This window comes from Myiozetetes cayanensis, unplaced genomic scaffold, assembly GCF_022539395.1.
Source record: "Myiozetetes cayanensis isolate MyiCay16 unplaced genomic scaffold, myiCay2020 scf1, whole genome shotgun sequence".
NCBI lineage: Eukaryota > Metazoa > Chordata > Aves > Passeriformes > Tyrannidae > Myiozetetes > Myiozetetes cayanensis.
The window spans coordinates 140,612,839-140,627,021 of record NW_026086604.1 but is presented as its reverse complement, the minus strand read 5'-3'; the positions used below and the strand labels follow the sequence as shown (position 1 = coordinate 140,627,021).

The 14,183-nt window shown below is 43.6% G+C and overlaps 1 protein-coding gene across 1 annotated transcript in view; it reads right to left on the bottom strand.

The window, feature by feature from the left end:
* ADARB2 (adenosine deaminase RNA specific B2 (inactive)) overlaps positions 1-14,183 on the bottom strand; it is a 303,763-nt gene that overhangs the window by 26,058 nt on the left and 263,522 nt on the right. Inside the window, exon 6 of the mRNA XM_050310843.1 lies at positions 11,215-11,366. Within this exon, the coding sequence (XP_050166800.1) occupies positions 11,215-11,366 (152 nt within the window). The remainder of the gene's footprint in view (positions 1-11,214; positions 11,367-14,183) is intronic.

The window sequence follows — 14,183 nt, the reverse complement described above, 5'->3', positions numbered from 1 at the left end:
GCCTAAAATGCCATGGATTTGTAAGCAAGAAACTTCAGGGTATTCAGAAAAAGTCTGAATTTAAGGATAAAGGAATAGGTGACCTCACAACATGCAAAGCTGAATTGTGGCTTCTGAGGTTAGGATTCAGCACACTGAGGGTTGGACAGGGAAAAGCAGTGACCTTGTCTGAGGGTCTACGGAGCTGCCTCTGTGGTGAGTGCAGGGATGTGTCCTTCCCAGGAGGGAACACAAGCACTTGTCTTGCACAGGATAAATGGGTTAAAACTATGCTGAAATGAATCCCTTAAAGTCGAGATGAGACTTTTAAATATAAACAATGAGGTCTATTGCATCTGAATGCAGTCCCAGGAGAGATTTGCCTGCTCCCAGAGTCACGAGCTGCCTACCACGTTGTACAGAGTTCAGTGCAGATTAAGGTGTTGGACCTTATCATTAGGCCATATATACAAATATAAATGCTGAATATATGCTTCATCTGAGAATGTTACAAAACCTGGGACATCTGTAATTTTTGGAACTGACATTAACAGTTGAAATTGAACTTCTTTACCTTTTCCCTCCTCCCTGCATCTTTCCTTGCTGAAATACTGTCTTTCAACAGCAGTCCCAAACTTGATAAAATCCTCTGCCTGATAAATGATGCTACCTTTGGCCTATTATTCTTTCTCCTTATCTTCAATCTATTCTTAATCTTCAAATAACAGTTTTCACTCTTTCTACTTCCATAATTTTTCATCTGCCAATAGTTTCAAGCGATGTACTGACAAGGTGTAAAAGCAAAAGTAATTTTTCCATTCATAGGTTATCAATATGTGGCATTTAATCCAGAAGAACTAGTGAAGGAAAAAATTTGAGGTTTGAATCCAAAAGAACATAAAGGAAATGACTGCATTATTTGTCTTTATCTGTTGTAAGTACCTATTAATTAAATTTCGATTTTTGGATTGAACTGTGGTGTTAGAGACAGTAACTGTAGGAAGGTGTAAGAATGCTATTTCAACATATTAAAGTGTATCAGTGAGTGTCTTTTATGAAAACTCTTTATTTTGTCCATCAAAATGCCTCCATACATCATCACTGAAGGGCAAAATTTCATCTGTTCAGACGACACAGCAATTTACAATGAGCTTTTATTATTTTTGTAGACTACGACGAAATGTATTGAGAGCTCATCCTAGGGAGAAGTGCCAAAATACCTTTGTTGAATTAACTGCTGGAGCAGAGAATGGCACTCTAACACATGAAACCCATTTTACCACTGGACTAACTTCTAAGTAAGCCCTGGACTCCCAGCAAGCTTTAATCCCTCTAAGAGAGAAAAAAAAAAGATCTGAAAAGTAGCTCAAAACATGTACCCTACAAGCAGGTTTTCTATAATGCCTGTCTTTGAGGAATTCTGGGGTCAAAATGTAAGTAACTAGTTAAAATTCACATTAAAACCACGTGTTGGCAGCAAAGTCATGCACAGCTTCATATGAGAGTTATAAATAACTGTTCCAGGCAAGGAGGAATGAGCATACTGGGTCAGGCATCAGGGAGAACCTTCGTGCCACCCACAAACCCAGGCTGTGGACTCCAGCCTGCTCTGGAGTAGAAAAGCATTAGTATGTTGAAGCCAGAAGCAGAAGATTTATCAGTGGAATTAAGATTCTGTGCATGTGGCAATCAAGGAAAGTACAACTCAAACACTTCAAGATTATTATTTTTAATTACTAATTGCTCCTCTCGTCTAAAATCAGATATGCCGTGCCATTGCTTTGGAAGTGCAGCTGCTCCCACAGAGCAAAGTCTGTAGATCTGGCAAGGGGCTGCACAGGTGATGTGAACTCTGTAATGGAGGAGACTTCTGCCTCTGAAGCTTTCATAAGCCTCGTCACCAGTCACAGAGGCACATCATCTGGTCTCCAGCAATGGCCAGCTCATCTTTGACAGAGTGGAGAGATGCCACTGGTTCCCAGGTCAGCAGCTAATCAAAGCTAGGGCAGTGGCTGGAGGCTCCATGTGGACATCCTGCATCAGTTGGAGGCCACAGGGGACCAGCTGTTCACCTGTGTCCTAAGCCATGCATCATTGTATTTTTTTTTTGATGAAAAATGTTTTCTCTTAAAGTTAGGCTTTATCTTTTAAATATATTTTGTGTGAAAAATATGTCAACATCACTGGAATTGCCTATTTGGTGACAATTCTCTCCCCTGCTATGTTTTAATCAAAAAGTTTACACAAACATAAAGAGAATGTGTTATTCATCATAACCCTCTTTCTTTTATCAACAAAACATGCTGTTATTCATGTGGCTTTGGGATTTTGTTGTTGTGAAATTGAAATCTTCAAGAATGATTTAAGAAAAATGTTGTGAAAGAAGCCAGCAAAATATGAAACCAGAAAATGAGCCCCATGAGACAGAAACAACGGCAATCTGTCAATAATTTTCAGCCACTGTATGGTTGGTATGAGTCTAGAGAAGCTGTGGTTCCTGATGCATCATCAGATATATTCTAGTTCAGCTTCTGGAGGAGCTGTAGAGTCCTATAGTGTCTGGCTGAAGAAAGTAAACCTAGATCATCAGGAAATGGTCCCTGTTGGATTTAAAAATCTATAGATTATAGTAACTAAATTATTCTGAATAATGTTATAATAGGGCTTAGAATATATAGTACTTTCCATTTCAGTATTCTACTCTGAGCATTAATCACCCACTCTCAGAGTTGTGATAGCTGGATACCTTTTATTCCCATTTTACAAGGATGGAAATAGAAATTACCAGGGTGAGGTGAGTTGCTCGGGGCTGGTTAGAGAAGGCAACTAGCAGAGTCCTGGTTAGAATTAAATTGTTTGTTCATCTTATACAGATGTCTTTGGATTTTTCTCCTAAGAACCTAAGAAACTCTCCAGGAGTCTAAGGACTTCCAGAAGTCTCACAGAGATCTTAACTGGACCTGGAGTTGCCTGAAAGCCTTTATAAAACTCAGCTCATGAGTTTTACCTGAGATTCCAACTCAGTGGAAGGGTAAATTAGACTAAATTAGATCTGAGTGGGTGTAGTTTTTGCCCACAGAGATTTTTCTCCACTATGGTTTGATATCTTCCACACAAAACATGTACCTTAATTATGTGCATTTCTGTAGCAGGCTATGGGATGTTGGGGGTGGAAAGGAGGAAGCCATATCCAGGAGCATGTTGTCTCTTTGTCCCTGCTGCAGAGGACCTTGGAGAACCTCAGACACCACTATTCCTTCCCCTGGACAAATTCAGGGACAAAGAGCTTTTCTTAGTGAAATTTTCTACTACTATTCTGAAAACTTCTCAGGCATGTTTTTTTGCTGATTAATGTAGCCTTTTTATCACATCTGCACAATGCATTCAAACGCAGTGTTTTACAAAGCGGCAAAACCCATAACAAAGCAGAATCAATAAATACAGTGCAATGCCCTTTGGCGATTCAAGCATTCTGTTAAAATTAGGATCTGATTATAGCTGTGGAACCTGTTTTCCTGAATCCTAACACACATTTTGCTTTACATGAAAGCTTTTCTAAGCTGTGGCCAGTGCTGGCTCTGAGCAATCCATAGTTTTCAGCACATTATTTCTCTTTTCCTGCACTGACATATACTTCTAAAAATCTTATTTTCTACTTTAAAACTCCCCATGAAACAACAAAACCCAAATAAGCAAAAGCAGCCAAGAATATCACAAGCAGAAGGAATTGGGACATTTTCAATGCATTGTCAAAGGCAAAGAGTTTTCTCATGATATGTGAGTTCTGACAAAGTTTTATAACACAGACTGAAGAAAGGGACCTGTCTAGCTCAGCTGATAGGAAATTCACTGATCCATGACTTAGGAGACACAGATTTGGGTTTTAATTTGATTCTAAGTGGCCTTGAATGAAAAAGCTCACCCTGAACTAGGCATGAAGTAGGGTTTTCTACCCCTTGTTACTGTGCTGATGACCAAGAGACATGAAAGATGCGATCCCAATTTCACACAATTATTTTCTTTTAGATATTTACCTGACGAGTTTTGATTTGTTTACAGCCAGTCAGTATTTTGAGACCTGAAAATTGTCCATGAAGTGGTTATTCACTAGTCAGTTTCAGCAAAATTCCACTAAAAACCTAACTACCCAGCCTAGTGGAGATTAATAGTGAAATACAAAGCAAGAACAACTTTCATAGGTTGATTCATTGGCACTGAAAGCTTCAGGACTTCCAATGTAGCAAAATGAGAGTCCCTCTCTGAGGTGTATTCCAGACTCTAGCATGATAATATCAACAAATAAAACTGTAAGTGATTTCATACCTCTCCTAAGCCTGGAGACTGCTGGTTTCTGTGTCAGGTTTAGGGGCTAGAGCTGACCATAGTGATTGGAAAAAGGTTTAGTAGGGCAGGCCATGTAGGGCATCGGACAGTCCTTTGGATTACCCAAACTGATGGGTTTTCCAGACCTTCTGGCACTGCTGCTCTGAGCAATGGGTCCATCTGAGCATTGAGATGCAACAGCTACTGCTTCTGCAGCTTTCCCCTCAGGGGGCATCAGAAGGGCTGCGGGGTTCACAGCCAAGAGCTTGGCCCAGTCACCATCTCTATCCATTCTGGTACGTACCCAGGAGTCTGTCCTCCCTTTTCCATTCTCTATCTTTGCTCAACCCTGGATGAGCAGAGAGTGAGTAGGAGATGCTGGAGGAGGAAAAGCTTCTTGCAGTGCTGGAGATGGCTCAAACCAGTGCCTGTAGGTCCTGTGTGGGTGTTGTGCATTGGAGGAAGCAGAGGGGCTCCACCCATCTTGGAGTCCCCACACACCTCACAGGCTTTATGTTGCTGTCTCTCGCCCACTTCCCCGTCACAGTTGAACATCACAAACCCACTTTCCCTCAAACTTTTCCATCCTCATTGTGGCCCTTCTGTCCCACTGATCCTTCTCAGCCACACTTCCTTCTCCTCAAATCCTTTTGCCCACCTTCCCCAGAAGAAAAAGATTCCCCCGCAGTCCCAGTGGGGACTTACTGTAGATGCTGGGAAGAAATCTTTGAACTTGGCTACATGCAGTACCACTTCCACATCTGGGAAGCACTGAGATAAATCCAACCATTGCTTAGACCTGCAGTGCTTGGGAGGACAGAGGACCACTACATCCAAACTGGGCTCTGCTGTCCTCTTTGCCCATCCTGACCAGGAGCACACTTCACCTCTGCTCCCAGCCATGATGAGGTGGTGTGCGTAAGTGGTGAAGTGAATTCATCAGAGACTGCTGTCCTGTGACCATGCTTTCCCTCCAAGTTAACTTGAGTGAAAGCAGTCACACTGAAACAAGATTTCAGCAGCCTGGGAGGATTGAGTTAGAAAACAGGGCAATTACATATAAAACCAATGCCTGCTGACAGTCCTGAGAAGGGACACAAGCTCCTTGACAGACCAGCTTGTAGTTAACTGCAGAATATAGTTGCATTTCCTCTGTATTTACTTAGGAAAATTGAGGCTGTGTCAGCAGCACAAGCAGGAAGGGACCATTGCTTCCACAGAAGCTTGATCTTAAAGGAGTCTGACAAAGGGTTTACACCTGAACCCAAACCTTTTGTATACATCCCAGTCCAGCCTTGATGAAGTGAAAGGAAAATTTCCTTCCACTTTCTTTAAAACCAGTTCCCTAGCCCCTGAAGTAATCCAACAGCCTCGTGCTGTATCTGCAATTTCTGCAGCATCCTTTACAAGACAAAGCGATCTGGGCTGACCACATTAATTCATCCAGTGCTAGGATTATTTCTCCCGAGGCAGTATTCAGCACTACAGCCTACAGTGTTGCATGCATTTTTTTTTTTCTTTCGTGTTACTTCTGGGCATGGCTCTCTGTGATAATTTTGTTCTGAGATCCCCCGAGGTGTTGTTCTGCTTAGTCATATGAAAAACAGGAAAATAATGCACCTTCATCCCAGTTCCACAGACGGGCCATTCATCAGCATAAAATCAACTTTACAGCCTAGGAGGAGGGTGCTCCATGCACTGAATAGCTACGAATTGCCAAGATGGTTTCCCAAGCTGCAGCAGGCCAAGAGCCGTGACAGAGAGATGTAATACCTGGGAGCATTTGTACAATGGGAAAAAATAATAGTGTCCAAGTCCAAGGGATGACCTCTGGTTACCCTTGATTTTTGCAACAGGGAAGTATATCAATTTGTTAGAACCTGAATTTTCTTGTAGTTTAATATATCTGATTCTTTTCAGCTCCCTGAGTTACCTACATGGTTCTTCTTGAAATGCTTTCCCCTTTTACCATCTACTCACAAGAACAGAATTTGTCCATTTAAATAAAACATGGAACTGACAAAAGGAATGCAAAGATTTATTTCCCTTGCACATCCAGAGACGTTCACCAAACCCAATGGTTTTGGGAGCAATACTAGCCCAGTTGCTGTCATAAACATCCTCACTGTATTTCCATCCTGATAGCTGCCTACAGGACCCTGAATTCTGAGCTCTGGGGTTGACAGTCTCCTGATAGTTGTAGGAGACCATTTGTGTCCATCTCTTGGAGATGGACAGGCTGCTTAGGTGGCCTTGTTTTGAATCTGGCCCTGTCCATCCAGTCTGCTCAGACTGTGACTTTCAGGGATCTGATCAGGGGATCATTACAGTGATGCAATGCTGGGTCAGCCCCACCTGAACAAGGAGCACTGAGTTACTGGTGTGAGCAGGGCAACCCTTCAAGGCAGCCCCGGATTTGGGGGTTAACAGAGAGCATGTTTTCTGAGAATGGAATAGAAAACCCAGCAGCCAGGTCACATGCAGGGAAAGCACAAGTTTGCACAGTGAAAGCACACTTGAAATAGAGAGTACAAACTTGTTTTCCTGGGTACTCTTCAGCTCCCCAACTCTCTGCAAACTGCAGTGCACATCTCATCACATCACCTACTAAGGCAATGATCTGGCTCACGTGGTTGCAAGTGGATCCTGCTTAGATGAGAGCTCTGTCAAATGTGTGTGCATGAGAGCTTCAGCACAGCTGTAGGTTAATAGACGAGCAGGAGGAAGACCCCATGTGGAGCAGATGCAATGGTGTGTTTCAGACCTAAAGGGAGTGTGGGATAAAACAGGAGCTGGGCTATCAAGGAGTCAATGGCACAAGGCAATACAGCATGTTAGCAAGAGATAGAAAAGCAGCCCAGGGGAGAGGAACTGAGACAAGCCCTGGGGCAGATTCTGTTTGTCTCTTTGGCAATTCATGTCGTGGAAAAGAGAGAGTGAATCTCTAGAGAAAAGATGGACAATGAGGTAAAATCCTGCCAGGAAAGGAGGGGTGGGGATGCAGAGGGCTTTTTAGCTCAGTTTTTCAAGCAATTCATTTTGCTTTTCAAGAGGCTTAAAAAAAGCCAATGAGTCAAGAAGCACTAAATTAGCTAGGAAGGTGCTTTAGCAAATCAAGGGCTTGATTTTTCTGTGGCTTGACCTAGATTCAGGAGAAAGTGTAAAATATGCAACAAATACTACAGGGCTAGCTGCCCCCAGGGCTCCACCTCGTGAGCTGGAGCATGCATGCTGTAATGGGAAACATCAGCTCCCTCGGAACCTTCAGGAAACCCGTGTAAACTTTGTGCCGTGATGCTGCCCTCGGGAGAAGTCAGAAATCCAGGCACACCTTGCTCAGATGTACACAAGGGGAGAAGGTACCAGAAAGGGAGATGTCCCAGGCTCTCTGACCTGCAGCTCTTAACCGAAGCAGGGGCAGAGGCTGAGTGTGTGAGAACACTGGGAACGTGCTGCCTCTTTTGCCATATAGCTGTGCTACAACCTTGAGGTTGACCTTGGAAGATTATGAAAAAATTCTTGGGAAGGAGACTGACTCGAGAGAATGAGCCAGGACAAACCCATAAAAACTCTCACAACCGTCTGAAACCCCTCTGGCATTTCCCAGTCTCCTATTTCTGCAACATCACTGACCCTGGCTGACCTCCTCTCCCGTTCTCACTAGCTAGTTCCTGCCCCTCTCCTCTCAGCCTCCTCCCCTACTCTTTCAAATTGTACATTCTTTCAAAGCTTTGACTTCACTTCATTCCCTGTAAGTTTTTCCAACCTCCTGACTTACAGGTACCAAAAGGGAGTTTTAAAACCCCTCCATGCTCAGAGCAGCCCTGGTCCAACGGGATTTTGTCTCTCTTCTAGAGAGGAGGTATTAATGCCTCAGGAGGTATTAACAAACGAGCCAGCTTACTGGCAGATCCAAGAAGGGCATCCTGCAAAACAAAGCGAGATTTTATCACTTTGTCCCTAATCTCCTACCTTTCTGCATGAACCTGGCGTGGTGTGGGCTCCCTGGATCTCTCTTCTGCATTGCAGCTGTTCACATGAACCACGGGAAGGGCAGACTTTTACACATGCCACTAACTTGGTACCCTGCTCTATCTGGTAAGAAGTAAACTGGGTTTCAAATGCATGCTAGCTTACTTCCTCCCTTAACAGAACAAAGCTCATAAGAAGGAAATGTGAGGGCTCCCCGAGGGTGCTGGAAAGACACGGTGGATAATAGGAAATTTTTGGAAGGAGATTTGAGAAGTGGATTTTACTTACTTCTTATATTGATAAAGGCTTATCATATTCCTTCTCAAAACCAGAAACCACATGGCGAGACACCGTTTTTAAATGTTAATGCATCTTTAGAGAATAATCAGTAACGTTTGATGGCTGTGCTAGCTCTAGGAGAGGTTTCTTTGTTGTTTAAGAAATGAAACAGCATTCATCTGGAGTTTCTTGTCATTACTGGATGAAAGAAAGGTTATTTCTTTAGAAAAAAAAAAAAAAGAAAAGATTGGAATGATAAACATTATAAAATACTTATCTTCCCAGATGTCTCTGGGATAATGTGAGCTAAAATGAAATGCTTATCTCACTGAAGGACAGCTTTTGGCAGGATGGCTTTCTACACAGTGGTAAATTATTTTAAGAGCACAGGACAAAGGTAGAGGGATCTGTTTAAAAGAGTGAATTACAGTCCTGATGTAGCACTACTGAATCACCCACACAGGGCCACACAGCCCTTTCTGCCTCAGCTTCTGCATCAGGACAACAGTTGGAGTAATAACCAACAGAAAAAGTGTTTTTGTGATTATCTACAAGTTTACTGCTTACTGTATGTGCCAGGTATTGCAAGAGTATATATTTTTAAACACAGCTTCCTGTATATATTGTTATCTAAAGACGCACTCCCTCATTATGTGGGAGATTTACGTGCTATTTGAAACAATCTGTGAGTCAAGCAGGATTCACCTCCAGGGCTGGATTCTGCTGCCTATCAATGGGCTGTCAGCTGCCCAAAGCACCTGCTTTGTCATGCATGGAAGAGCAGAATCAAGTCTGGATACCCTTTGATTGTTCTTGAGAATGGACCACATTTTAAAAATAAGTACAGATTTTGGTACTTCCATTTGTGATGTCAAGAAAGAAGCTTCCCAGGACGCCTGTCTTCTGGAAAACATGGGGGCCTTTAACCAAACTTGAAGCTTTTTTAGATATCTCTTGATACACCCATAAAGTGGGAGGCCAAAAATCACTATTGGTTTTTGATATTCATAATCACTCCCTTTTTTATTTTTAATTTTGTTTTAAAGATGTTCCTATGTCTTCTCATTTTGTTACCTCATCAGGAATTTGTCAATGTGCTTTTGTCTTTTAAGCATTTAGTTGCTCTTCTTCATTTTATAAACCCTGCTGATAGAATATAGAAATCATGTTAGGCAAGGAAGAGCATTTCCTTCCTGATTAGGTGAATTCTACCTTCTTGCCCCATGTTTCACACATGAAAAAAAGATTCCAGTCTGGGCAGAATAATACCTACTCCTTAATAAATAACTTATACAAATATAAATTCAGAAAGGAGTGAAACTACCATCTGATGGATTCGCCTGTGAGGAGGTGAGGTCGTTGTGTGACCTTGGATGATTAATTTTACATTCCCATGCCTGTGCTTCCTCCTCCATCTATTCTTCTGTTTTGCCTGCTTCACATTCAAGGTAGTCAGGGCAAGGACTATTTCTCATGTGTACATTTGGCATGCAGCACTATGGGTTTTGCAGCACTGTAAAATGCATGTATGAGAAGCAATACCTAAGGGTGGAGATAAGAATGTACCTTTCACATTGTGTATTGGACCATGGGGTGACAGATGTGTGATAAAAAGCCTCAGACCTCTGGAGTCCCCTGTCCCTTGTTGGGGGCATTCCCTGTGGCTAGGCAGGGGCAAAGCTGGTGCAGTGGGAATGCAACAAGGACATGTTTCTGCCACGGCAGGGCAATGACAGGGACATGCATGTGACGAGAATGCTGGGTCATGTGGTGAAGATGGGGTGTGTCTTTGTGGACAACAAGCTCTGCAGGTCTGCTGGTGGCACACACTGGCTAAAGACCTGTTTTCTTTGCCTCATTTGCAGGATCAGCTTTAGAGGAGAAATCTCTGAAAATCCTTGTTTTTTCTGAAAGGCCATAAGTATGGGTCTAGGGACTCCAAGGCTGACCTGGTGGACTCCAACTAGCTCATCTGCCATGCAGTGACTATGCAGTTGATTTGACAGGCAGGATGGCCTGGGAAGAATCCCTTCCATAAGGTCTTTACATTATTCACTGCAAGTGCAGCTACAGATGTGGTGTATCATATCATATCATATCATATCACAACACATCCTATTGTATCATACTGTCTCATTACTCTGCTCCAGCAGCTGCAGCCTGGGCAGCACTGATTTAGTGTAGATAAAGCCCTTCAAGCCACACATACTGTGTGAACCCTGAAAAGAGTCTATGCATCTCCAGCTAGAGTCCTGATCCTCTGGTCCAGTCTATGTCTGTGGCTTCAAGGATCTCTTTGATCATGGGAGGGTATTTATTTACTGTTAGGATTGCATCTTCTAGCAGGAAATGCAGGCTATGGGGGGTGTATTCCCTAGCAGAGCCACTGAGCCTCAGGAGTGCAGAGGAGACTCCCACTGCCTTGCCCAGCTCTGATTTTCCCTGACACCCTGGTTCCCACAGCACATGGGACCAAGCGCCAGTTCTACAGACACCCACGCCCCCTCCCCAAAACTCACAGTGTTTTTGGTCTCAAGCAAAACGCTTTCTGCCAGCAAACAAAGAGAGAAAGAAAGACTGATCTTAAAAAAAAAAAAAAAAAAAAGACAAAGCCCAGGCGAAGCCCACGCAAAAAGGAGAGGGAAGATGTATTTTCCTTACAGTCGGTTGTGATTTCGTAGGGGGAGTTGAGGCGCGCGTCTCCGCAGGGTGAAGTGCTCACGTACAGATGGAACAGGATGTTCTCCCGCAGCCTGAACCCTCCTTCTTTTAATCGCACGAAGATTGATCGCTCCCAGTCTTCTCGCCGTTTGCTATGATCACAAGAGAGGTTCCAGGTCATTTGTTACATGCCAAATCAGAAACATTTCTGTGCTCTCTCTCTCTCTCTCCTTTTCTCCCTCTGCTTGTTTGTTTGTTTTTATTAGCACCTGGCATCATATATTTTGCCTAGTGACAACAAGAGGAAAACAATAAGCTTCTCCAAGTGAAGGAATGTGTGAAAGGGGTTAAAACTGCCAAAGTGCTCTTGGCTTGCTTACCTGGAATATATTCGAATGATAAAACGTGGATTTTTGAAGGATAACTCTCCTTCCTCACATGTGTGGGATGCATAAACATACTGATTTTAAAGTGGTTCTGGTGCACGAAAAGAGGAATAGTTCTCTTAGGCTCTCATGTGAACACATCAGCTCTGCTCACAATGCGGAGGCACGTGTTTAAATCCCATTAACATCAATCACTGCAGCCCAGATGTGTGTTTACATGTTCCATCAAAAAGGGCCTCTAATGAAGCACCCAGATTTTACCACCACTGCCAGCCCTCCCTGCTCCCCAGGTGTTGCTCTTTCCCCCCATTCTACCAGAGCCACCCACGAGTGCTCCACCCGGGCCAGCAGTGTCCTCTTGGTCTCTCCGCATTTTTGGAAATCAGAAACCACCCTGAGAAGTGAGGACAAAACTTGAGCGGGCTTTTCTCAGCTGAGTTGAAAAAGATACTTATTAAGCTGAAGCTTTTATCTTCGCAGTGGTTCAGCAGCTAGATGGGGGGGCAGTGCACATATTCCATCAGCAACAGCTGCCCGGGAGGCCAAACCCTCCCAGTCCTGCCGTTTGCAGCAATAGCAGAGCATTAAGGCTTTGCCACTTGTGTGGGTCCTCCGATGGGCTACATTTGGGAAGATATGGGTGATTTCTCTGACAGGCAGCTGCCTCTAATATGTACATTTGGGTGATGGTCATGATTGCAATTTTGAAGGTGAAAATGTGATTAGTGAAACTATGATGAAATTATCCTTTCCATCTGATGGCCTGCTCCTTTCCTCAGAAATGCAAGGGTCTTTTTGTAGGAATATCTCTGAACAGAACAGAACAGCACCTGCAGGTAATGTTTTCCCTGGGAGGCTCTTAATAATCGGGAATCCTACCCGTTTAATTCACTATAGGATAGCTCATTAACCAAGGCGATTTCTGCTGGTTTCTCTGCCTCCTGTTAGTGCAAACAGGGGTGCTTTCTACTCAGCCTTTGAGCAAGTCCTTGGCTTTAATCCAAGCTGCCTCTGCCTGTTTTCTCCCAGTGCAGCCTCTGTGCTATTGAAGCTGTTTGGCTGTCACTCTTCCATGGTTTGGGTGTTTTGTCATTTTTTGATGCCAGGATGCGTTTGCTGTCAGGAGAAATTTACAGGCACATTAGCTCGCCTGTCAGGGACAGGGAGCAACACCAGCTGCTGAGCTGGGGCTGCCACATGCAGCTCCTTCATTTTCTGCTGGCTGTGGTGGAATTTCCCAACTGCACTAATTATATTATTGCCCTGATACAAGCCTCTGAAAGAATAAGGTATCTGTAAGTCCTGCTGCTTGGACTTTAGAGCAATTGCGGGTAGTTTTAAATAATTCACTGCAAAATCAGCTAGGAGAATACAAAGCTGTGCAGACCAAATGCCTGCTATTATTACGTTAAACCTCACCAGAGTTTGGGGGAGGGGGTGGGCAGCTTGCAGTACTTAGAGACAGTTGCTATGTAAGGTTGGAGCAGTCATGCTTTAGGCTGGATTTCAGGAGTTTAGCGATCAGCTCCCATCCTGTTTTCACTGGTTATTCTTTTTCACTGGTTAACCTTGCTCTCCTACCTCTCCCTGAGTACCAAGAAGGGTCTGCAGCCAGTGTGGCTGACAGGTTGGGTGATAGACAGCTGCTCCAAAAATAGACATAGGGCTGGAGGACTCTTTCCTCCAGGAGACTGAGATTCTTTGTATCACATATGGTCCTGACCTGCCTTCGGGATCGTTTTCTGGGAGCTGAACTCAAACATGAGATTCATTCCTGCACTGTGGCTGAATAGGTTTAATAAGAAAACTCTGAGAGCACTGTCGTAAAAGTTTGTGTTGCAACACCATCTGCCATGGCTTAGCAAAGATTCTTGTGCATGGGATGTTTAGGGTATTTCAAAGCCCAGGGGGACCCAGGGATCTTGTAAAAATTGTCCAGGTGAAGCATAAGATGCGCTTCTGCAAAGTCACTTCTACTCCAGCAGCAGTACACTTCTGCCTTCCCTCTGGGATAGCTGTTTCGAGCTGTGAGGGGAAAGATGACTTTGCAACAGCAGCTCTTTGCAATGCCCTTTGCACAGCCATACACACCTGCACAAACCAATGGAGAAAGAAGCCCACAGTGAGCCCACAGATTCCATTCATTCAGGGAGTGGTATTAAAGTTCATTTCTGCATGCTGGCAGTGACTAAAAGAGGAAAATTTGACCCTAAACCTTTTCCTGATATGAATTCCTGTGGGAGAGTTAGGATTTGAGGTCTAAGAAGTAGAGGAGCTGTTTTTAGCATGTAAATGTATATAAGGGAAGTCTCCAGTACTACATACTACAATACAGCATCCTAGAGAAACTAACAGCAGACTTAAAAGGAAGGAGCTATGTCCGTGAAGAAGCTGTGTACATGAAGAAATAGTAGATGTATAACAAGCAGCTGGTTTTCCTAGGGAAAAAACAAACCACTGAACTGTGCTGGATTAAGACTATTCCTTGCCTTTTTATTTATAAAATAAATAGTGGTTTGCATCTGACTCGCTGGAAGAGTTTGCCTTCTGGTAAAATCATCCCTCCAGCACCTGCAGGACCAC